Source organism: Lissotriton helveticus, chromosome 10, assembly GCF_964261635.1.
Source record: "Lissotriton helveticus chromosome 10, aLisHel1.1, whole genome shotgun sequence".
NCBI classification, from domain to species: Eukaryota; Metazoa; Chordata; class Amphibia; order Caudata; family Salamandridae; genus Lissotriton; species Lissotriton helveticus.
In genome coordinates, this window is record NC_136071.1 from 1,204,871,218 (window position 1) to 1,204,897,610 (window position 26,393).

Sequence of the window (26,393 nt, forward strand, 5' to 3'; positions counted from 1 at the left end):
AGTAGGAAGCGGGGCTGGTCCCAGGATACGTTTGATGTACCTGCGAATAGTATTTTATGGAGCCGCGTTTTTCTTCATTATCGGATCTAAGAGCACCTTCAAATATGTGAGTACAGCATTTCTGCTGTACAAGAAGCTCTTATTATTTAATAGACTAAATGTCTGCTCCACGTATAATAAGAATCAAGCCCACATATAGGGAACACACAACCCCTGACTTGCCTCTTAGTTCTCTAATAGCATGGTCATCTGGGCAGGGCCAGGAATATTTCTCAGTCCATGTTTAAAAACTCACTTTTAATAAATGCATTACTAAAGCATGATGTGGTAGTGCACTGTCATTTACATACAGTATGTTTTCCATTGAAAGCGCCTCAACCTTTCCCACTAAAATGCAGTTTTGGTGATAAAACTATATAGCGCATAAACAATGTTTGGAAATTGGGTTTCAGCAAAAATATTTATCATCTGCATATCACCAAGTAAAGTGTTCTGATTTGTTTTCATTCTTTAAAAATCATTTTTCTTCACACATAAATACAAAATGAGCCTTCATAAACTACTAAATTATATTTTTAAATGTTTGTACAATTCACTTATTAGCTACTTCAGTGTGGCGTTAGAAAAACAGCCTGACATCTTACAGCCGTTCATTTCACATGCTTTGCAGAGCACGATTGTCGCACAGTTCACGGTACAAAATTCTCTAACAGTCAGAGAGAGGGAAGCAAATGCAGGAAGACAAACTGGCTTTAGAAGTCTGTCTCTGAATGCAGAGAAATTGTGCAAAAGATAAAAACATGATTTAAAGGCATCTTGATTGCTCTTTCACTTTGTGAGTGAACAAAACAGCTGTTATTTGTCAGCTCACCAGAAAGGGCGAGTAGGCACTAAAAATAGCTGGCTGTGATGAAGTCTTTTTGACTTAAATATAAAAAAATGGGATTTTCATTGTGTTGCGTTTTACATTTTTAACTGTTAAGCCTCTCTCCTCTGTGACATGGCTACCACAGGGTTGAACCCAGGTTTGAATTATTGGACATATGTTATAACTTAAGAAGCTTATCGCCTTGTTGTGGCCTATCATCCACCCCAAGTAATCACCCGCTTTTTTACACGCATCATTCTCCTGGTGTGTATAAGGTCTGAGCAGTGGTTACCAGCCCATGCTTTCAGAAACAAGCTTTGCTCTGGGGTTAACCCTACAGAGAGTGTTGGTTGGCATGCATTGGTCCTGTGGCCAGTGAGTTTATGGTTCCTGAGGGACTAAGGCGCCTCACCATTGTTGGGGGGTGGACCTGAAAGGTCTTCTCACATGCTGGTTGTATCATGGCCTAGTGATGCTTTGAATTCATTGCTTTTTGGGTGTTTTCAGGGATGGTGACTGTAGGTCACCCCCCTACCACCTTCACATTGCTAATGTTTGTGGTGTTGGTTCTTAAGAATTGCATGAGGTTTTTCCCTACTTACTTTTAAGAGATACAAAGGAAGGTGCCTCTAAATTCCTGTTCGTTCACATTGTTGCTGAAACGCTGATGCTCGGCTCAACGTTTGTTGCTGCGCGACATGAAACCCATATTCTTTATTTACATCCTCTCCAAGTACTAGAGCTCACAGTCTGCGGAATGGGGTCCTCGTTCGCTCTCTCTTGTTCTGTGATGTAAGGTTTCCCAGCCTGTCTCTCTCTGTGAGGTACATCTTCTCCCATTGATGCAGGGTCATAGTCTTTATCTCTCTCTGTCTGTCTGTCTGTCTCTCTCTCTGTAGGATACATCCTCTCCCGTTGACGCATGCTCATAGGCCTTTTCTCACTCTCGCTGGTTAGCAGTCACTCTCTCTGGATCTGCCTCTCTCTGTCTCCATAGCTGCCTTTCTCTCTCTCTCTCTCTCGCTCTTTCTCTCGCTTGCTGTAAGATACATCCTCTCCTACTGCAGTAGGCTAAGGTTTTCTCTCTCAGATATCTCCCTCTGTGCCACAGACTCAGGGGTACGCTCTTCATTTGTGATCTCTCTTTACCCACTCCATTAGTCAGGCTGCCTCTGTTGCTTTGCGGTGTATTATCCCTCTCTCTTATCTTCTCTCAGGTATGACGCAGCCCTGCAAGAAGCAATGCAGGTGGACCACATGGTCTCCGAAGGAGAGGAGGACGAGAAGACGCTGCAGGAGAAGTTTCCTTTCCTGGGAGTACCGTGTACCATTAAAGAGGCCTTTGCTGTACATGGTGAGTACCGTGAAGGATCCCTTTACTGTCCGCCATCCCATGGGTTGTGTTCCGTCTGACCCGACGAGACGTGTGGATCGCTACGCTTATCCTTTAGGGCATATAGGGGCAGTGGCGCAAGATAAGCCCCCGCAGTCCCTGCGATGCGGGGGTCCCACGAGCTCCAGGGGGTCCCCTCATCAGAAGTGGAAGGTGGTGGGCCAGGGAGGGGAGCCCCCTCCATGTACTTTGCAGGGGGGGCCCTCAAGTTTCGTTATGCCACTGATAGGGGGTGGTTACTCACTATGTGCTTCATCCAGGACCGGTTCTTGGGGGTGCACTGGAGAGTGGAAGCATGGGAGGAAGAAATCCTTGCACACTTCATCCAGAGGAAGTCCAGAGGCAGGACGGCCATTGCTGCGTCGGGCATTTGTTTGAGGATGCAGCTCTCTTCAAATCATGCCACTTCCCATAGAGTCAGGGCATGTGTTTCAGGGTCCACACTCCCAGGACATGTTTGTACACATAGGAGTCTGGAGTGTGCACACATAGGAGTCTGGAGTGTGTTTTCAGCGTCCACACTCTGTTGACATGTTTGTACACGCAGGAGTCTGGAGTGTGTTTTCAGGGTAGGCCCTCATGTCTCTATGGACCAGTCTGTCAGTCTCACAGCAGAGCAGTCCAGTAGTAGTCCGCTGGTGTGTTTCAAGGTTTGCTCCCTAAAGGTCTTTTTCATGAGGGGCCACCCCATGTGTTTCAGATTGTGCTTTTGTTTGGCTGTTCCCTGGGTGTCCAGCATTGCTTTCCACAGTGCAGTGGCCGCTACCGTCTGCTTAAATGTAGATATTTCTTAAAGGGCACAGCCGCAGAATGAAACCTGCAAATCCCACTAATTTTCTTTATGTATTGCTTCCTTATACTTTATTCTGTGCTGACTAAATGTAAGTTTATGCCTCACATTGAGTTGATACTTTGCCATCGTAACTTAATATTACTGTCTGGTTCACTCATTCGCTTGCTTCCTTCTTATTCTATCTCTACCCCAGGCATGCCCAACTCCTCCGGCCTTCTGGCGCGCCGCAACATTATCTCCAGCACTGATGCCATTGTGGTATCGCGTTTAAAGCAGGCGGGTGCCATTCCCCTGGGCGTCACTAACTGCAGCGAGCTCTGCATGTGGTACGAGTCCAGCAACAATGTGTACGGCAGAACCAGGAACCCATACAACACCCAGAGGATTGTGGGAGGCAGTTCTGGTGAGTATTGACTCCAGAAAATGAATGTGTACACTAGGTGAACGGTGGGACAAAACTCTGGGCAGTATGCTCTCATGCCCAGGAATGGACACACATATGGAAAGGAAGGAGGCTGCAGGGGTGAATATGTATTCCAGACAAGGAATGCACACACTTAGGGGAAGGGAGAAGGCAGAAGGGGTGAATAAGTACCACAAACAAATAATGCAGACACCTGGGGGGAGACTGGAGGCAGCAGGGGTGAATATGTATGCCAGACAAGGAATGAACACACTTAGGGGAAGATAGGAAGCAGAAGGGTTGAATATGTACTCCAAACAAAGAATGCAGACACCTGGGGGGAGGCAGTTGCCAACACAGTAGCAAGAAATCGCCATCAGTGCCAACACTCTTTCCCCCTCCAGAACCCCACCAAACGACAGAACACGAAAGCCACCTGGTTCACCTCAGACCTCCGAGAATCCAAGAGCACTTGCCGACAACTGGAGAAAACGTGGAGAAGCAGCAAAACCCTGAAAGCACGCTCCGCCTACAAAGCTGCCACCACGGCACACCACCAACTCCTTAAATCAACTAAGAGAAACTTCATCCAAGACAGAATCCTCTCCAAGTCCCACAACTCCAAGTAACTCTTCTTCATCAAACAAGAATTCACCAGACCCAACAGTGAAACAACTGACGTCCCTCCATCTCAAGACCTCTGCAACAAACTCAGCTCCTTCCACCGCAAGATCAAGACACTCTACGACAACTTCAATGACCAAGATCTCCCCCAAACCCCAACATCCCCTCCTCCCCCACTCACCCCCCCCCCCAGCTACTCCATCCAACAGACCCTCCTCACCTGGACCCCTCTCACCACAGAAGACACCGCAAATACAATGGAAACATCCAGTCCGGAGCACCTGCTGACCCCTGCCCGCCACACATCTTCTACAGGGCCGGCACCACCGTTGCATTAGAACTACGGTGAACAATCAACTGCTCCTTCGAGACTGCCACATTTTCCAACGACTGGAAATGCGCCAAAGTCAAACCCCTCCTCAAGAAGCCCTCCGCAGACCCGATGGATTTCAAGAACTTCAGGCCCATCTCACTACTCCCTTTCGCCGGCAAAGTCATCAAGAAAGTCGTCAACACCCAGTCAGCACACTTCATAGAAACCAACAACATCCTAGACACCTCTCAATCCGTATTCTGCAGCAGTCACAGCACCTAGACCGTCCTCATAGCCGTCACTGATGACATCCGTGCCCTCCTCAACCAAGGTCCTTTCAGCCGCCTTCGACACCGTCTCCCACCACACACTAGCCACCAGACTCCACAACGCCGGCATCCAGGGAACAGCCTTAGACTGGATTCAATCTTTCTTCTCAGGCAGAACACAAAGAAGAAGACACCCGCCCTTACTCTCCGAACCTACAGAGATCCGATGTGGAGTACCCCAAGGATCCTCCCTCAGCCCCACACTTTTTAACGTCTATATGGCCCCCCTCACAACCATCATCAGAAAACACAGACTCAACATAGTCTTGTACGCTGACGACACCCATCTCATCCTCTCCCTCACCAAGGAACCCAACGTCATCAGGCGCAGTTTCCAAGAAGGAATGAAGGACTTCGCATCCTGGATGAGGAGCAGCTGCCTGAAGCTCAACTCAGAGAAAACAGAATTCCTCATCCTCGGCCCCACCCTCTCCGCATGTGACAACTGTAAGAAAGTGGCTCTATATAAACTGGACCAAAGTAAGTTTCAGTGTGTTTAGAATCCAAGGGTCTCCAGAGGTTTGGCAGAGGCTAAAGTTGGATATAACCTTACTCTCTAAAGTGGTATCTTGGTTGAGCAGTAAGGCAGGATCAGGACAGTGTAAAGCATTTGATGTACACTCAGTTAGCAAATGGTCTCACACACTCAAGAACTGAACTCTAGGCCAATTGTTTTATAACAAAAGATATAGTTGTTTTATTTTAGAACCAACAGGTATCAAAATATACTTTTCTCAATATGAGTGACTTTAGGTAATTCTTTGCAAGAAGGCAAAATACTTTGTAAGTACAAGTAGCTACAGTGGTTGCAATAGGCAACACAATTTCAAACACAATTTACCATTGAGCTCAATGGGTTTTGCTAGATAAATGTAATTGATTACTTTATGGATTACTTTTCTAACCCCAGGACTGGATCCTAGATTCAGTCCCGGGACATGTACGATAAAGAGTTAAGTAAAAGCGTTTTGGTTACAGTATTGATTTGTAAGAAATATGTATGTTCAAAGTTGACACTTCAAAACTTTTCAGTGAAAACCAAGCAATGTTATCCCATGTGAGAAAATTCAAGTCACAGGTAAAGTAGGTACTCGTTACTTTTGTAATCCAGTACTGGACTCCTAGGTTCAGTACTGGGACCTCTACCTAAGACAGGTAAGTAATTACGTTTTAGTACTTGGTACGATTTTTAAAGAATATTTGTAGTTTGCAGAAATCGACACTTAGAAGAAATTTCACAGAAAAACAGTCAATGGTTTCCTATGGAAGAAAATACAGCTTACTGGTAAGTACAGTGATGATTACTTTTGCGGTTCAGTACTGGGCTGAACGGTACACTACTGGCTTCTCTCCTGATCACAGGTGAGTAATTCAGAATTCGTTATTCGTCTGATTTTAGATGAATATTTTAAAGTTTCAAAACTCCACACAGAAGAAATTTCAAGTAAAAACCAGTCAATGTTAACCTATGGAAGGAAAGTGAGTTATCGGCTTTTAGGTAAGTACTCGACTGGTAGCGTTAAGGTTCTGGGCATAGACTCAGGGGTCTCCCAGGGTCGGAAAGGTACAGCTATTACACCCTCAGCGGCACAGGGACAGCCGGGTGCAGAGAGAGTAGGCCCAATGCAATCCAATGGAGGGTAGGAGGCCTTTGGTTGGTGGCTGCAAGCAGGCAGGCCACGCGGCTCTGGGAGCTGCGCTCCTGGTCACTTACTCAGGGCAAGTAGGGAAGTAGAGTAGAGTAGTGGTTGCACTTCCAGCGGCACTCGGGCGGCTGGGTGCAGGGTGCTTTTGAGCCGTCGGGCGCTCAATGTTATCCAACGGGAAAGTTAAAAAGTGGACACAGGCTGCTGACTCGGGGACAGAGATTCTTCAGTTGCGACCACCACTTTGAGAGGTAAGTTGGGATCTTGGAGAAGAGGTAGGTACCCCAAAGGAGGGCAGACGGGGCCGCAGGGTGCAGAGGTGTCTTTTGGGGTTGGGAAATCTTACCCTCGGCTGGTCACGGTTGGAGGGGTGCCTGGTTCAGAGGCAGCAGGCGTTGTCTGGTTCGTCGAGGAGGGTCTTTGGGCACTGGACTTCGGGTCCCAGTCGCTGGGGGGACGTCCTCGTGGTCTTGGATCACTCAGGCACAGGCCGGGCTTGGCGGGTGCAGAGTGGGCTGGATTTGCGGTTCCTGGCTGTTACCAGGGGTATTGCTAGTGAGCAGAACCACTGCTCATGGGAGTCCCAGTCTTTTGAAAGGTGCAAAGCAGGCAGGTCCTCCGGGGTTTTCGAGGTTGCTGTCCTCGGAGTCGCCGGAGTTTCGCAGGAGCAGGTTCAAGGATCAACAGGCCGGTAAGGTTCTGGGGCGAAGTCAGGGGGGTCGTCCTTTTGTTAGCAGCTGCGCGGCAGATCTTCTTGTTTCTTGGTCTTCTTCTTGTTGCAATCGGGATCTGAGGAAGGAAGGTTCAGGGTGCCCATAAATACTACATTTAGGGGCGTTCCAGGTAGGGCAAGGGCAGAGGCCAATAGGTCCCTACCCTGGGCTGAGTACAACCCCTAACCTGCTCCTCTCCTGTGGGAGGGGGGCAGGAGCCTAGCTGTGATTGGGCAGGGCTCCCCATCTTCAAGATGGCCGGGGTCCGGAGTCGTGCTTCACCTCACCTCTCCCACCTGAGGGGTGGGGTGGGTAGAGGCTGGCACACCCTCTTTCATCACTTAGGGTTTCCCGCCGTTCTTTCTGCCAGAGTGGGGGTCAGAACCGGTGGGGGCCAGTTGCTGAGTACAGCAAGTGGCCTGGAGAAGCTCACAGAGGCGGTATGCCTTTGAAGCTTCCACTGCCCATCCTGGATGGGCATTGTGCCAGGCCCCCGAGAGCGGCAGACTCTCGACCCAGGGGTCCAGAAACATGTCTGGTGGTGGCAGCCTCGGTAGCCACACAGTCAGGATACTTGGAGTTGTTAGGTTTCAGGGGGCATCTCTAAGATGCCCTTTGTTGTGCATTTTACATTAAATCCCACACTGGCATCAGTGCAGGTTTAATGTGCTGAGAAGTTTGATATCAAACTTCCCAGTTTTCAGTGTAGCCATCATGGTGCTGTGGAGTTCATAATGACAACCTCCCAGCACCATTTACTCTTAATGGCAGCACTGCACCTACAGTGCCCAGGAATGGCCCTGGGTACTGTAGGGGCACAGGGCTCATGCACCTGTGCCCACACCACTGGCATAGGGCACCCCGCTAGAGGGGTGACTGATGGATGCCAGGGCATTGAGCTTGTGGGCATGGCACACAGGGTTGTGTGCCATGTCGACTCTCTGTTTAGTTCTATACCTAGACACTCATCCTGCAAAGGCAGTGTGTGGGTGTCAGGGTCCAGGGCCTCTAAGGGTGGCACAATAAGTGCTGCAGCCCTTAGGGGTCTTCCCTGGTCACCATGCCCTTGGTACCTAGGGAACCATTTACTAGGGGCAGACAGGTGGCCAGAGTTGCCAATTGGGTTTTAGTTTCAACACAGTTTTTAGGGAAGGAACACAGGCCCTGGGCACCTGGTTTGCAGGAGCCCAGGGAACACTCGGTCAAAGCACATCAGCAGTTCAGAAAAAAGTGGGGGCATACCAATGCAAGAAAGAGGGCACTTTCTCACAACAACACCTGGTGGCCCTCTGCCCTCGGAAACCCACCCACCCCAACGGACCACACTCGCAACCTCGGCATCATGCTCGACTCTTCACTCACCATGAACCACCAGATCATCGTTGTGTCGTCCACTTGCTCAACACCCTCTGCATACTTTGCAAGACTTTCACATGGATCCCCCCTGACTCCAGGAAGACCATCACCCACGCACTCATCACCAGCAGACTGGTCTATGGCAATGCTCTCTACATCGGAATCAACAAAAAACTCCATTGCGTACTCCAGACCGTCCAGAATGCTGCTGTCGTCATCTCACGACATGACCGCATCACCGAACACCTCCGGGACCTCCACTGGCTCCCCATCGAAAGAAGAATAACCTTCAAACTGCTCACTCACGCCTATAAAGCCCTCCATAACACCGGACCCTAATACCTCAACAAATGAATCTCCTTCCATGTCCCAAGAGAAACCTCCGCTCTTCCGACCTCGCCCCAGCCATGGTCCCCCGCATCCACAGGGCCAGAGCAGGTGGCAGATCCTTTTCCTACCTCGTGCCCAAGACATGGAACAAGCTCCCCCACCACATCCAACGAAGTCCGACACTGCACCAATTCAGAAAGAACCTCAAGACCTGTCTCTTCGAATGACCTACGGAGCTTCCGCTGGTTCTTGATCTTCTAATGCGGTCATGGAAGACTGCCTTGTTTTTAGCGATCACTTCAGCAAAATGCATCAGTAAAATCAGATATTTTCTATAAAATCTCCTTACCTAAAATTGGACATGAACAAAACCTTTCTGTCTGCAAATCCCAGCTATAGCCCCAGAGTACCAACTGCATTTTGCCTGAATGATGAAATTCACTTACCAATGTTTTCTCAACACCCATCTATGGCTATATAACACCCATCTATTGTCACAAACTCTTTCTCTGATCATGCAGTGAAGGGATGTCTGGAGGAAAGTTCAGAACGCTGACTCTAAGCTCAGGTTTAGGAAAAAAAAGAGTATGCAACCGTGAATTCCTTAGTGGTGGCGGCATCAAAAGATGTTTATCACATCTGGCTCGATGACGGAACCCACCTGAGGAGGAAATCAGTAGATGGGATGCTTCTAGGAGAAAGATTTGCCGGACATCAGCAAATATTGTAAAAGCCGATTGCTCTTTAACTCGTAAATCCCTGTGACCATTCTCTGAGATTCTGTGCCCCAATTCTTGGAGTATCTGCCAAGAGAAAAAAAGAGATGACTTCTTAGAAGCCATTAAAGAGGGGATGTTGACTTCACACAGCCTAACCCATCTAGACAGGGATCCTGCGGGCCGGCTACTGCAGGCATTAGTCATGGAGTCCTTGTGAGTTGTTCTTGGTTCAGGTCGATGCCATCGCCCCCTCAAGTACAACAAAAGACTATTCGAGTTATCATTCACTGGGCCAGTATCCGGTGCCTTGTCCTGACGATCTTTATCCAGTGCCTTGTTACTGGCCCTTATTATGGTGGCCCGTGTTCCGATTTGATAACGTGTAGGAATTACGACTACACGAACTACTGAAATCAACTGTATGGTGATATTATCACTCAAGAAAAATACTTGCCCTGATGAAGTTCTTTCAAGAATGAAATGTGTTGGCTGTTGTTTTACCTTCATGCACTTGGATTTATATGAATAAAGACTTTTTTCTACGAAGGAACTGATCGAGCTTCATTATTAATTCTTGAACATTCTGGTAGTGCACCACTCCATTGTCTTTGAAATTATCATTCACTGGGCCATCTCTTTTGTCATCAGATGATTAAGAAAATCCAGAGGCTGAAAATCAGAAATGAGACCTTAAAGGAGCGGCCTCACATTCGTTTTATATCCACCGCCCAGCTAGGCTAAATAGCCTTGCCACATCCCTTCCTGGAAAAGGCAACAGCTGATGCAGAAACCGCAGCAGCCCTTTCCGGGCCACAAGTCTTCTAGAGCACAAAGAAGTGGTCAACAGCCTTCGGCGGCTTTAAGAAGGGCGCAGGCAAAACCATGCATGGCAGGAATTGATGAAAGACAAGAGGGTGCGAGATATGAAGCAGATTTAGTGCAAAAGCAGGTTTTCCAGGCCTCCCCTCAGATTCCACTGAAGGTTTGGAGTCCTCCAATGTCGGACCGCCTGGTTCAGGAGGCCCCGGCATTCTTGGAGAAGGTGCAAGAGATGCAGCGCCTTGACTTCAATGGAAGGAAGGAGTCTACTAGAGTTGAGACCCCAAGAAAGATGTCTGTCCCATTTTGGAATGAAGGCAGGTGAAAACATGGGTGAAGAGAAAAAAATTCCAGATGCTGGCTCTTCAGCAAATGCTTCCACATCTTCATCAGAGGACCTGGATGTGTGCTCTTGAATTCTAGGACGCTTATTTTCATGCACTCGTGCACACCAGTCACATATTTTGTCTAAGATTCAGAATCTTCAAGAATCACTGTCCATTCGGTGTTCTTCATTTTGTAGTAAGGTCGGCTCCCAGAACTTCTTCAAAAGTTGTGTCGGTAGTACCGGCATACCTCCACATAAGGAGGTGTTTACTCATCCATATCCAGGCACATGGAGATGTTGGGATGGTAAGTTGACCCCCTGTCCAGATAAAAGTGGATTCGTTTATTCTCCATATGCACCTCAAAACAATGGGTTAAGTCTTTTAACAGTAAAATATAAGAGGAATAGTGCAAGCTGTAGGGAAAAACTAGTGAAAGATGTCCTGGTAGCGTGGGGTGTGGGGTGTGTGAAAAGAAATAGTGCAACTTGGAAGGAAGGTGTGTGGAATAATGTGGGGTTAGGCAGAGTGAAAAGGTCAAGATATGTAGGGGGAGAGAGTAAAGCAGAGCAAAGGAAGTTTACAAGATAGGGAAGATAGTAGGTCAGTGCAGGACGTTCAGGAAGTAATTGTATATCCTATACTATTCAATACTCCCCGAGTTGTCCTTCTCTTGGCAGATGGATTTTGACAAGGTAATGACTAGTAATGAGGCACTTAGGAAAGCGGTGGGATACGGCAAAGTTGGGTAAACGGCCAATGTGATGAACTGTCTGATGACCGAATACGATACAGCACAGGAAAGAGAACAGAGACTGAAACTGCCTCCTGGAAACTTTTTTTTTTCATAACTCTTTTTATTGAGTCAACAGATATACTAATTACAGACAAGGCAAAGTATTATACCATACACGTATCCATATATTAAATATTGAGCAGGTGACTATTATATTATTGTTGTAAAACAAAACATTTAACCATTCGGGCCTGAAAACGACAGCCCTAAACATTTCAAAACACTGTGTCATATACTATAAAACAGTATCCCGGGCATGCCCCTCCACCCACATCATGACTAACTGTACATCCAATCTGCCCGGTGCTGTGTCACTATACATTTTCGATTTTGGCTGGGTGTGGCGGAGGTGGTTCCACTACAAAGCCCCTATAGTCTGCCCATCGGTTCCATATTGTAAAGTGCTTCTGAGGACACCCTCGCGCTTTAAAAATGGGTTGTTCCTGCGCCATACACCAGCAGAGACCTGCCCTCCAGGCACTCAATTTGGGTGAAAACGGATGCTTCCACGCATTTGCAAATCCCTCTTGGCCATGGTAAGACCCAAGAATAGTAAATACCTTTAATAAATGTTGCCCCCAATTTCATCCTTAATATGCAGGAGAACAAGCCTAGGTTTAATGAGGTAGAACCCAGCTGTGCACCTCCGATAGACACCGAAGAACCCCCCTCCAGACCTGACCCAGTGAATCGCAGCTCCAAACAGTATGCAATAGTGTACCCTCCTCGGCCTCACATCTGAGATACCTGGGAGAGTTGATCAATCCTGCCGTTCAGAGCCGGTATCTATTGAAATAGTGGAGAACCCGGCCTTATGGGCCGAGCGGCGCAGGGCACGCCTAAGATCTCCGAGTTCACCTGGCTCGACCTACAGAGACACAGGACACTCTGGTTGGCGTAGAAAAGTAGTTTTATTAGCTGCAGCTAAGCACAGTTATCTAAGAAGTACCACACAGGTAGGTTCTCAAGAGACTGCCACTTCAATCTGTGGCGCACAGTCTATTATACCACACAAGTTTACAATGACAACTCCCAATATATACAAAACTGACAAATAGGAATAGTTCGAAAACAAGCTATCAGATGTCTAAAACACACCCTCCTTTCAGACCCCGTGTGCTCTCCTCCCATCAGGTTAATCAACACCAGTGCCCGTAATTCAATTTGCAGGTGGCAAAACATGTGTAGAATGCTTCAAAAGAGGAGCTATGTAACAAGAGAACACACGGAGAGAATAGCGAAGGCCAGTTAAATAAGATAAGGTAGAGAAGAATGGTGGGACCCAAACAGTGGAGTAAGTCATGGATTAATCAGTCTAGACATGGCTTTGCGAACTCGGCCGGACCCTGACATCAGTATCGCACACAAGGACAAAGGTTGCTCCTTGACGAGAGAAACATCGAACAGCTGAAAGGGGCAGAAAAGACCATTTTCTCCGCGTTAGCCGTGCTGCCTGAGTGAGGCAACATAAAATGGCGACTAAACGCAAAATGGCGGCTGTAGCGAAGCGAGGCTAAAAACTACGTAACCTCAGACCCTCCTTTTGCCATACTCAGGCAAAGCACAAAGGAACCTATTTCAATCTGAGTCGATATCAATGGTCATGAGGTCACTAAGATGTTGCTGCACCATCATCTTAATGTGTTCTGTCTGTTGTGCTACTGGTTTGGAGACACAGATTGTGGCACAGAGTCCACAAATAGCTGGACCACACTGTAGACAAAGACAACAAGAAAAGACGAGTGCTAAAATCATTCCAAGGAAAGTTAGCACTTTCCATCCCCAAGTGGACAGTAGTCCCCAAAACCATCCCATCACAGACCAATCTCCAGTATCTTGGTGGATAGACTCAGAGATGACATGTAGCTTAGAGATGGCTTGGTATACTGTAGGGGCGTTGACAGGAATATAAATGCAACAACTGGACCCAATCAATTTGCAAACTCCTCCTTTATCTGCAAGTATTATGTCTAAAACCATTCTATTCTGTAAGGTCATAAGTCGATCCGCCTGAAGCTCAGCAGTCACATTTTTCAGAGCTCCAGAAGTTACATTGATTGTGGCATCAACCACACGGATCAACTGTCTGATATTTTTACTATTGGCCATCGGACCCCAAAAGGGAAGAAACCCTTTCAGAAAATCCCCTCCTTCCTGCCCTGCTGTATCTTCTGAATCTAACACTCCTCTAGCAACTCTCTTCCTATGATAATCAGCGGGAGCGGTGTATGTAGGAGGGAGGAGAAAAGCTACATAACATGTTCCCGAGAAGTGTGTGGGAAGCCATGTATAAGCTTTATCATGACAGATGAAATATGTACCTCGTGAAGCCACTAATGGTGCGGGTGTAGAAGGAGTATAGACATAAGTGTGGGAACAGTTGCTTCTCTCTTGCTTAGGTTTGGTATTCTGACCGTTTATTTGCAAGCACAAACGACCTCTTTGAGGTAGTACCCAAATCGGTGCAGAACTCTGTTGCTTAAGCTTGTCAGTAAGGCTAAGAGTATAGCGAGTTATGTTCCACCCATCGTACGCTCTCTTTTCATCTTTGGGAATCTTGATGATATCAGCAATCTTGGCCATAGTTACAATGCCCTTTATCAAAGAACTATGACTGAAATCCACTCCACAATTATAGGATCCACCAGAAGGTTATCGAAGTAAGTTCTGGTATGCATTGGAAAACATAGCCAGATAGGCCCAAGCAGAACCTTCGTATGAGAAGGGGAGGACTAAATACGGCATTCCTCTTTGTGTATTATGTGGTATGAGACCACATACCCAACAATCAGTAACATTTACTATCAATTGATGCTGGTGTAACAGTTGAATAAACGAATTGTTAATATATTCCATTCTTCTCATTTGCTCGTGATCTGGGAGTGAGTAAAACCTATGCGGTGAAACAGTAGTAGAGGGAGTTAGAGGGACGGAAACGGGAACAGGCACTGACTGCAGGACATGAATAGTCCATCCTATGCATGCTAATAAACTACTTAAACCTAGTAAAACACATAGGGCTACGCCACAACGACCAAATAATAATTTCTTATAATGAGCTCTCTTCAACATTTTAATATCACTTCCTTTCCCTGCACTATCCATTACTCTAAAGGCGTCGCTCACGATAATCTTCCTTAATCACTTGGCTGTGATTGTTAGCCGTCCTATGACACTGCAAGTCCTGTTGACCTAGTCACTATTCAGGTCACAGCTCAAGACTCCTACCGTGACCCTGCAACTTGATGGATAAGGGAAGGAAAAAATAATTTTTATTAATAGAGTTTAAAAAAAGTGAAAGTCAAAACTGATTGTCCTTAGGGGATCTTTTCCTCAGATTATATCGCTTCTTTCCCAGCGTTGTCTGGTCCTGGAATAAATGTTCGGGATCTGTTGTATCGAGTTTCAGATGAACGGGTACAGCTTCCTGTAGAACATCATCGTCCTCTTTCTCCGAGCTAGTCCAATCCAGGTGTGCACTGCTGAACGGCACAAAACTGGGTACCTGCTCAAACTCACTGTCACCAATACCTTCTCGGACCCACTGGTCATACGGCAAAGGCAATGGTACCCTTTTGCAGTGCACACCGTGGATCCAATGTTTTTTCCCCAGGACCTTGACAGCTGTACGAGTTGTGAGCAGAACTTGTCTTGGAGGCCCCCAGCTTCTGCAACCCATCTAGCAGGGCCTGCAACATACATGCGACTTCCAACATTCCTCGCTGTTTCCTTCGCTATCTCATCTGCAAACGCATTTCCTTGACTCACATTATCAGTAATCTTTTTGTGCGCACTGCACTTCACAATCGCTATTTGAGAAGGCAGGGCAAGTGATTCAAGAAGGTCAGTTACCAACTGACCATGCTGTATCTTGGTGCCGTGGGAGGTAAAGAATCCTCTTTCCCTCCACAAACGACCAAAACTATGGGCGACGCCAAATGCATATTGGCTGTCGGTATAGACAGTCACTCTCTTCTCTTTCGCCAACACACATGCTCTTGTCAACGCAATCAATTCTGCAGCTTGCGCTGAATTATGCGGAATGCGTGCAGTTTCTACCACTGTATACAGCGTTGTTACTGCATAAGCAGCTGTGGTTTCACCAATAGGGAGCTTGAAACATGACCCATCTACCCATAGGATCCCATCCGGATCCACAAGTGGTGTGTCCTTAAGGTCTATTCGACCCTTCGTTTCTTCTTCAGTGCGAAGAAAACAATCATGCTGATCTTGTACATTGCTAGCATCCAAAGCAGGCAACAATGTTGCTGGATTCAGGACATTACATCTTTTTATGTGTATGTGACTAGCCAGAAGTGTCAACTCGTATCCAGACAAGCGAGCACTCGTTAAATGCTGAGTTTTCATCCTATTAAGAAGAGTATCTACTGCATGTGGCACCATAACATTAAGAGTATGATCTAGCACTAGTCCAGCGGACTGACGAATAGAAATTACCGCTGCTGCTGTTGCTCTAAGGCAACCAGGTAATGCCTTAGCTACTGGATCTAATGTTGCAGAAAAATAGGCACACGGCCTCTGTTTGTCGCCAAATCGTTGCGTCAACACTGATAATGCGCAACCTTCCCTTTCATGCACATAGAGTGTGAAAGGTTTACTGTAATCTGGAGTACCCAACACAGGAGCAGAACACAAAGCAGTAAGCAAAACAGAAAAACTCTTTTGACATTCATCAGTCCAAGGCAAAGGCTGGGGCGTGTCTTTAAGTGTAAGTGCCAACAGTGGTTTAGCAAGAAGGGAAAAATTTGGAATCCACTGTCTACAGTAAGAGGTAATGCCTAGGAAAGCACGCACTTCTCTTTGTGTGGACGGTACAGGCATTCGTGCAATTGCATGAATACGTTCTGGAGTCAATCGCCTTCCCTCCTTCGACAAGAGATGACCTAAATAGGTAACCTCTTGTCGGCAATATTGTAACTTGGAAGACGATACTTTATGATGTGAATCAGACAAATGCCGTAGGAGCGATAAAGTTGCTGTTTTACAAACATTTTCAGAATCTGCAGCGATCAACAAATCATCCACATATTGGATAAGAGTGGCACCTGAGGGCAAAGAAAAGGTATCAAGTTGTGACTTCAAAGCTTGACTGTATATTGAAGGGCTTTCACAATAGCCTTGGGGTGCGCGCTTAAACCGGAAGCTGCGGCCTCCGAGAGAGAAGCCGAAAAGATCCCTACTTTCTTCGGCAATGGGAATGCTAAAGAAAGCATTTTTAAGATCGATCACTGAGAACCAACCTGCTGAAGCAGGAATCATGGTAAGCAAAGCTGTGATATCTGGCACAACAGGAAATTGAGGGACAATTTTGTTGACCTCTCGAAGATCAATTACAAAACGATACACAGGTGGTTGAGAGGGATCAGTACGTTTAAGAATAGGCAAAACAGGACTATTGCAAACGTTTCCTCTAGTTTCTTCAACCACACCCTTCTGAACCAAATCATGAACAATGGCCAACAAAGCTCTCTCACCATCACTGGATATTTTATATAGTGGAACACGTGGCATCTTAACATTGTCTTTAACAGTAATTACATATGGTGGAATTTGCAACAAGCCAACGTCATTTGGACCCACAGCCCAAAGTGTAGCAGGAAGTGAACGCAACTCGGGTGGTAGCTGTTCTTTAGATACATACATTGGAGAAGTCAACTTATCACCTAAAGTAAGGTGCACACCAGAGGGTGAACAATACAGCGTAGCATGTAAACGTTTCAGTAGGTCCAAACCCAACAAATTTTCTCCGCACCCCGTCGTTAAAAGGAGTGGAGCTTCTAAATCATAAGGACCAATAGAAATGGGCAAAGGACAAGAGATAGAATTTGAAACTGGGGCGCCAGAGAATCCTACAGAAACATTTGTTAAGCCAGACAAAGGTGCCCCAGGGAGTTTAGAATGCATTATAGAACTTCCCATAGCACCAGTATCCAAGAGAAATGGTTCTGTAACACCTAATGCCATAACATCAACATAAGGTCCTTCCTGATCTACTGGAACTGATATGACTCCCTTACTTTGCCTATGGCTGTCCTAGCTAGTATGGAAAGCAACGTCCTCATTATCGAAACAATAGTCATCATTGTAGTATTGTGCAGATTGAGAATGCTGCTGATCAAAATAATTCGTAGAGTCCTGAGAGGGAGAGGGACGTCGTTCCTGAGGTGGCGCACCACGACCCCTTCCTCTGGATATGGATCGAGAATCACCACGACCCCGTGGTGCCAATGATCCACCATACCGTTGTAATAAAATTGGACAAGTATTCTTAAAATGACCATCTTCTTTACTATAAGCACACTGATTAGGACCCAATGGAGCTCGTGGAACTGAGGAAACTGGCTTCTGCAACAACCTCTGAAACGGCGGGGGCTGTGAAAATGAGGGCTGAGAAGAACGAGGGGGATAAGCCTGTTGCAGAAGGACTTTTGTTTTCAAATCTTTAGTCTTTTTCTCCGCTTTCTCCTTGTCCTCCTTATCCCTATTCTCATAATATTGAGCAGTAGCCAATATCTGAGCAGTGGAAGAGACAGCCCAAGAACTCTCTGATTGTTTTAATTTATTCGATAATACTGGAAGTAAATTAAAAACAAATTTGTCTACGAACAATTGTTGTCCACCTTCAGTACTCATATCCTGCCCACTATGGTCGATGAAGGTCTCCTCAAACCGAGTAAAGAAGTCCGAGACACTTTCATCCGTCTTTTGCTTACACGCGGCTAACTTATCCCAATTAACACGCATCGCAGGCATTAAAGTTTTCATCAAGTCTATTATTTTTCCAGGCAATTCTGTGATCAGGGCATCCGGTTTGGCCCCACCCACTTGACCTGCATCCGCAGCTGTAATGGCAGCCCAATCACCACCTAGAGCTACCGCATGATCCTGCCTACGAATCTTGCTCCATATTGCTTGTGGGACTACATTCCCCATAAGTAAGTCAATATCTGCCAAATTCATAATACAAGCGTCAACAGTCTGAGACAGCTCTTTATAATATCCCGCAGGATTCTTACGAGGGTCCGGTAAAGACTGTTTGAGCGCTAATACTTCCGACCTTTTCCAAGGATCGTGTACCCATATACATTGAAAGTGAGCAGGAACACCAGGATTAGCACCTGCTTGAGGAACCGCATCTCTCCATATCGGAGGAACTTCTCGCATTGGGTATTGCGCCGTTTTACGACGAACCGTGGGATCAGGCTCAAGAGAATTTTGAGAGAAAAGGGTAGATCGAAAAGCAACAAGTTTCTGAACAGCATGCTCTACAGCAGGACCCACAATAAGTCCCTTATCAAATTGATCCTGTATGTCGAATAAATCCTGAGGAGGCGAGTCTAAATCTACGTCTCCCCATTCCTTAATTAGAGAATTACACATGACATCAAACACGTATCTCTGTGTGGGCGCGTTCCATTGTAGGAAAGTATCTAAGATATCATGTGTACTATACTGTACGCGACTCATGATCCAATTATAGGCAAGGGAATCTAATTTAGTCCGTTCTTCCAAATCTGGAAATTGACTACGAGATTGCCTCCTAGACGAGGCAGCAGAGAAGAAATGGGGTCCAAGAAAAGGTGACAACAGACCTGAGACAGTGTCGACTAAACGCCGTCGAGCTGCAGGGGAATCTGACACTAAAACGGGGGACAAAGTATTCTGTAAGACAGAAGAGGAATCTGTAGCAAAAGAAACAGCAGATGGAGAAGGCTGAGGCACAGGAGATTGGGGTACCGATATTGCGGGCAGAGGGAGTTGAGGCGGAATCACAGGGACAGGCAACTGCGCAGGAAGTACAGCGGCTGCATTGGCAGCGGGCTGTAATGGCGGTGCATTAGCTCCTAACACATAAGGCGGAGGTAATGTCAATAAATGGGACATGAAAGAATCATCATCAGGAGTTTTACTCTTTGGTACCGTAGGCAATACAGGATAGCATCTATCTATTGCCATGCGATGTTGTCTTTCTGAAACCTCAATCGTTTGATCAGCTTCGTCATTTTTAAACTGTTGGGCAGCCTGTAGAATCGACATATTCTGTTCTTTCTTATCTTTCTTCAATTGCTTAATTTCTTTCTGTTTGGCTTCCTTGCGCCATAGGCGAAAGGAGTCAAACATTGCCGGCCGGGCTTTTCTCTTGAATAAAATCGCTTCCAAATTATCTAATATATCTGGCTCAAAAGACCCATTTTGTGGCCACTGCAAAACACCGTCCTTTTTAGTGTAACAGGCCCATATTTCACTAAAAACTATAGGACCCAGACCGTGCTTTGAGTAAAGTTCGTAAGTAGGAGTTCCAACTGGAGGGATCGGACAAGAATCCTTCAATCGGGAATCCGCAAAACATCCACAACAACAAAATTTCTTAAACTTACTAAATCCAGGCATTTCGTAACAAACGTCCAGGGATTCTTAGACAATAGAGTCACAGCACAAACGTACTTACCCCTTAGCTTCGGTTAGCGAGCTAATCGAATAACAAAATACAAAAACAAAGAAAGTGGGCGCTACCCACAAATACTTAACTAAATGCTTTTCTCACGCCAGCAGATGTCCGTCTATCGTCTCGCGATACCAATCATCACCAAAGGGCCAAGGCAGGGCGACAGTCAGGGCAGCAGTCGTCAGCAGCCGTCGGGAAGGAGTAGCCACGCTTCAAAAGACCTTCGGTCCACTTCGACATGAAGGGGTCGCTCACGTGGTTCGCGAAATCCTCCGGAATTTTCTTGCGAAGCTCCTCACGACTCTCGGGCAAAACTACTACCGCTGAAGTCGCCCACACGTTGGGCCGCCAATTGGAGAACCCGGCCTTATGGGCCGAGCGGCGCAGGGCACGCCTAAGATCTCCGAGTTCACCTGCCTCGACCTACAGAGACACAGGACACTCTGGTTGGCGTAGAAAAGTAGTTTTATTAGCTGCAGCTAAGCACAGTTATCTAAGAAGTACCACACAGGTAGGTTCTCAAGAGACTGCCACTTCAATCTGTGGCGCACAGTCTATTATACCACACAAGTTCACAATGACAACTCCCAATATACACAAAACTGACAAATAGGAATAGTTCAAAAACAAGCTATCAGATGTCTAAAACACACCCTCCTTTCAGACCCCGTGTGCTCTCCTCCCATCAGGTTAATCAACACCAGTGCCCGTAATTCAATTTGCAGGTGGCAAAACATGTGTAGAATGCTTCAAAAGAGGAGCTATGTAACAAGAGAACACACGGAGAGAATAGCGAAGGCCAGTTAAATAAGATAAGGTAGAGAAGAATGGTGGGACCCAAACAGTGGAGTAAGTCATGAATTAATCAGTCTGGACATGGCTTTGCGAACTCGGCCGGACCCTGACATCAGTATCGCACACAAGGACAAAGGTTGCTCCTTGACGAGAAAAACATCGAACAGCTGAAAGGGGCAGAAAAGACCATTTTGTCTGCGTTAGCCGTGCTGCCTGAGTGAGGCAACATAAAATGGCGACTAAACGCAAAATGGCGGCTGTAGCGAAGCGAGGCTAAAAACTACGTAACCTCAATAGGTGCGGTGTAAATAGTTGAAATGAATAAGCCTAAGATGCGATGCAGTTGCTGCGTATCTCGGGATCTCAAGGGCTTCTCTCCAGCCATCACTGTCCAGGGAGCCCAAGTCTGTCTGCCATTTCTCACCAAGGGGATCTATTGTCATGGAGAGATTTGTCACTAGCGTTTGGTAAATCTTTGGGGTTTTATGATCCCCCAAATCCCCCATAAATACTTTAACCTAAATAGGGTTAAATTCGGGAAGGGGGTCTAGGCAAGCAATATATGGGGATAAGGCATGTCTCAGCTGCAGATACTTGTGAAATTGAGCACGTGGCATGTCGTTTTCAAGTCGGAGGTCTTGAAACGATTTCAAAGTGTCACCATGCATAACGTCAACCTGGGTAGATATACCTATAGTGTCCCATTGCTTAAATCCTACCAGATCAGTTACCTGTGGCATGAGGCGACTCAGCCAAAGAGGGGTCTCTCCTGTCAGTCGCTTAAGCCACCCCACCCGACGCAGCGAGTCGGTCCACACACCAAAGACAACACGAGTTGCAGGCAGTAGCTTGCGTTGCTCCCTCTTAGTGCAGAGCAACCGGTGCGGCAACTTGTCCCCCATCAACCTTTCCTCTACCCGATATGCCGGATCATTGCTAACACCGTACCACCAGTCGTTTAGGACTAAAAGGTGGGAGGCTGCATGGTATGATTGGATATCGGGGGTCGCGATACCCCCACAATAGGTTGATTGAAAACATGTCTTAAGGGACACCATAGCCGCTAGATCGTGCCACAAAAAGCGGCTGAGCCTGGAGTTCAGCTGACGAAACAGGAGGGCGCTATCTGGAAAGGGTGATTCTGTAGTTGGTAAAGGGGACGAGGAAGGGATACCATTTTTAAAATAGCTGATCTGCCCTGTATAGAGAGGGGCATACGCGACTACGAATCCATCTCTGCCTGAGTGCACGTCCAAATGGGGGCAATATTCTTTTCCCATGAAATCGATTGAGTATCCGAGATGTATCCCCCAAGGTACTTCAAACCAGTGGTAGCCAGCGTCACCTCCGTCGTCCAGACGCCCATGGCCAGGCCCCCACGTATCAGCCACAATATAGATTTCTTAGCATTCAGCCTCCTGGAAACTTTGATTAGATTATGACAGCCAGCATGTGTAGTAGCCCGGGATTGGAAGCAGCGCTCAGTATGGGATTGGTCCCAAGGGGTAAGTAACATTACATGTGTTTTGCTGAGTGCAGCTTTCTCTTGCTTTGCTTCCTGTTTTCATTGACTCGTAACATTTCCTTCTTTTCCTACAGGTGGCGAGGGCTGTATCCTGGCAGCTGCGGGATCAGTCATTGGAGTGGGCTCTGATATCGGGGGAAGTATTCGGATGCCTGCCTTCTTCAATGGGGTCTATGGCCACAAACCCACTACAGGTACACCTGGAGCTGGGAAGGGGGGGTGCAAACTGACTGCAGGCCTAATGAGGATTGAGGGGGAGCGATCTAAATGCAGGTGCATCTTGGTGTCAGAGTTAGTACCAGCCACTTCTGAAGCAATGCTGAAGTTTGCCTCCCACTCCAAGAGCCTTCAGCCCAAACGTAGGCACTGGATGAAACAGAAATCTTGTGGTGAAAGGGAATGGATAGCCTCTTTACAACCGATGAATGCTGTTTGAGAAAGAACTTTGTATATTGCATAGAAGACATGTAACTATGTTGGTATTTCATGACGTTCCCTTTGTGAATGTGTTTTTCTGCTGTTCCAGTTTCTTGCCCAGAATGTTGAGCTCATTTCCTCTGAGAATTAAACCTAGCCTCTTTAACTCTCTTAATCAATCAATCAATCAATAATTCAATAGATTTCTAATCCCGCATCCCTTAGGCAAGGGGGATCTGATTTATCACACAAGGTGCGCTCACAGCGTCACAGGGGTGGCCGGGTGCAGGGTGCTGCTTTGGCTTCGGGTGCCCTGTTGTTTTCAATTGGAGTTGCCAGTTTTGCATTTGGGCTGCTGGCTCGGTACAGAAAAACTTCCAGGATGAACCAACAGCTGGGCAGGTAAGCAGGAGGGCTCGGGGACGTAGGTGCACCTCGGGTTCTTTTCTCCGGGCAGCTGGATGCAGGGGTGTCTTTTGAGGTCGGATTTCACCTTACCGGGCCACTCGCGATTGGGGGAGGTCTCCGTGCAGAGGCTGCAGGCGACGTCAGGGAGTCCTGGAGGGGTCAACCCTCAGTGCACTCGGACTCTGGAGCGCTGGGGTACTTGCTGGGGCCGGTGGGCCGCTCAGACTTGGACCGTAGGCATCGGGTGCAGTGGTGGTTCCTCGCGTCAGGTTCCTTTGCCCTCGGCAGGATCAGAGTCTGTCTTGGGAGTTTGCTTTTGAACAGAGCTGCTGTTCACAGGAGATCCAGTCTTTGTTGAAGGCAGTCAGTCCTCCCAGGGTTTCTGGAGGTCGCTGGCTGCAGGACAAGGCGACTTTTGGGTCAGGATCTCTGGAAACTGCAAACCGGCCGGTAAGGCTCGAGTCAAGTCAGTTTTCTCTGCAGTCTTCTCTGCTGGATGTCTTCTCTCGTCGTTCTTCTTCGTAGACTGCTGGAATCTGTCTTCTTGGTTCAGGGCTGCCCCCCAAGTACTGTACTTAGGGGGCATTTTTGGGGTCTTGAGGTCAGTAGCCAATGGGATACTGACCTTAGCGTGACTACACCCTTGGTGTGCTCGCCCCATATGGGGGAGTGAACACAATCCCTAATCCTGATTGGAGAGTGCCTGCCATCTGTAAGATGGTAGACACTGAAGAGTGGGCTTCACCTCCCCTCCCCAACCTGAGGGGTGGGGTTAGCAGAGGTGGGCACACCTTCTGGGCTGTTCTAATTTTTCCCGCCTGTCTTCCGGCCGAAAAGGAGGGGAGACAGGAAGAGGGCCTGCTTCTGATAGCAGGAGAAGCTGGGGGTCTCATTACAAAGGCGGCGCGGCCTTTGAAGCTCCCCTGCCACAGATGGCTCTTCCTGGCTTGGGGGAGGTGTGAACACCTCCGCCCTTGAAAGGCTTTGTTTCTGGGCTCAGGGAGCGATAGGTCCTACCCCAGGGGACCTGGAAACTTGTCTCATGGTAGCAGGCTGGTGTTTACCAGTCAGGGAACCCACCATAGGCTGTTCGTTTTTCAGGGTGTGTCTCTAAGATGCCCTCTGAGGGCATTGTATAGTAAATCCCCAACTTACATCAGTGTGGGTTTATTATGCTGATACGTTTGATACCAAACTTCACAGAATTCCGTAAAGCCATTATGGTGCTGTGGAGCTCGTCATGACAAACTCCCAGACCATATACTCTTTTAAGGCTTTACTACGCTTACAATGTCTGAGAATAGACTAAGACACTGTAGAGGTACAGTGCTCATGCAACTGTACCCTCACCAGTTGTATAGTGCACCCAGCTAAACATGCGGTCTGCAAGGGCAGTGCGTGAGTGTAAAGGTACAGGGCGTCTAAGGGTGGCACAATATGTGCTGCAGCCCTCAGAGGCCTTCCCTGGTCACCGTGCCCTTGGTACCCGTAGTACCTTTTACAAGGGGATTACATGTGGCCAGAGGTGCCAATTGGGGGTACAAAGGTACAGTTTTGGAAAAGGACACAGGCCCTGGAAATCTGATTGGCAGGGACCCAGGGCACACCAAGGTAAGGTCCATCAGACATCTGGCAAAAAGTGGGTGGGACGGGAGTTACTGCAACAGAAACCCAACTTCCTACACACGGGCCCTCGTGAGTCTGTTTTAAACTGACCTGACACATCAGAGCTGGGCTCTGAGGCCTTCTCAAGGGGCACCCACAATGCACCCCTTTTCCTTGAGGTTGGCTACTTTCCCTTCAATCTAGTCTGTTTAACTAAGACATTTTTACCTGTATGTGTAGTTGAACTGCCTACCTGCTCTCCCATGTAATATTATGTTCAGTTCCTCCTAACCAAGGACTTTTTCTTTCATCATGTCGGAGACATGTAGGGAGGTGCTTGCCCTGAATGTTGAAAGTGTGAGCTTATTGTCTGTGACTGCACTGGTGTGTGCTCGAGGCCATTGGACTCCGTGTGTGTGTTACAGAAGATGGTGGTAGCTATTGTGCAAGGCTGATGTCTTTTCCCTGAAACTAGACGTGCCTGACTTAAGCTCCCTGTGAGAGGTTAGCCTGGCATATGATGTCCACTAGTTCTAGTGGGCACCTTGCAACCAGTCTAATCGACCCTTCTTGATGGTGGTTGTAAAGTCAACCTTATAGAAAGCTATCCCAGTGGTAGCATGAACCAGCAGTCTTCAGGTTAAGACTTCAGTAGGCGAATTAAGCAAGTTGTTTTACCATATATAATCCCTTGAATTCCAAATGAAAGGACACCACACAAGGTATATATCAAATATATATGTATTTAATCTAAACACAACCCCTCTGCACTCTTTATGAGGTATGTATGTATGTATTGTGCACTTATATAGCGCGGTCTGCCACCCAAAGGGTATCCTGGCGCTTCCGATTCCACTGAACCATTTACACAGACACGCTTTTAGCCAGCTCTAGGGAAAAGGTGACTTTTTTAATTTTTCTTGAAGGATGGGAAGTCCTCCAAGCTCCTCAAGAATAGAGGGAGGGAGTTCCAAAGCTTGGCGGCTGCATATCCAAAGGATCGGCCCCCCATCCGAATCCTGGGAATCCTTGGAACCACGACCACATGTAATGAGGAAGAGCGTAACGGTCTCGCTGCGTGGTACTAAGAGAAGAGGTTCCGTAGCATAGCTGGACCTAGGTCATGTAGAGCCTTAAAGACCAGGCAAGAAGATTTAAAAAGAATTCGCTGCTGGACTGGCAGCCAATGCAGATCTCTAAGTGCAAGGGATGAGGAGGCAGCACGAGGCCTAGAGAGGGCTAGTTTTGCAGCCATGTTTTGGATGCGCTGCAACTTGGAGATCAGGTTACCAGGAGCCCCCAGGAGCAATGCATTACAATAGTCTATCCTGCTAAGGATAATGCCACACACCACCTCTGGCCTGGCCTGAAGAGGCAACAAGGGGAGAATTTTCCGCAAAGTGCGGAGTAACATCATACAGGTAGAGATAGTTTTATCAACAAAGCCGTTCAGCTGGAGGTTGGAGTCAAACATCACTCCAAGGTTACGGGCAGAATCCACCGCCACCACCTTACCCAAGGAGGAAGAAGGCCAGAGGTCAGACGGCAGAGCACGCGGGACGCGGTCCGAGGAGCAGTGGAGTACCTCGGTCTTGCAACTATTAAATTGAAGGGAGTTCTTCCTCAGCCAGTCGGCCGTGGCAGCCATACAGCGATGGAAAGTATCTGTGGACACCGCATCTTCTCCTTCAAGGGAGAAGATGAGCTGGGTGTCATCGGCGTAATTGATCACTGAAATGCCGAAAGAT

At 47.3% G+C, this 26,393-nt stretch overlaps 1 protein-coding gene across 1 annotated transcript in view; it reads left to right on the forward strand.

The window, feature by feature from the left end:
* Positions 1–26,393, forward strand: part of FAAH2 (fatty acid amide hydrolase 2) — a 153,808-nt gene that overhangs the window by 49,830 nt on the left and 77,585 nt on the right. Inside the window, exons 3-5 of the mRNA XM_078664081.1 lie at positions 2,086–2,222; positions 3,248–3,457; positions 22,290–22,409. Coding sequence (XP_078520207.1) covers positions 2,086–2,222; positions 3,248–3,457; positions 22,290–22,409 — 467 coding nt within the window. The remainder of the gene's footprint in view (positions 1–2,085; positions 2,223–3,247; positions 3,458–22,289; positions 22,410–26,393) is intronic.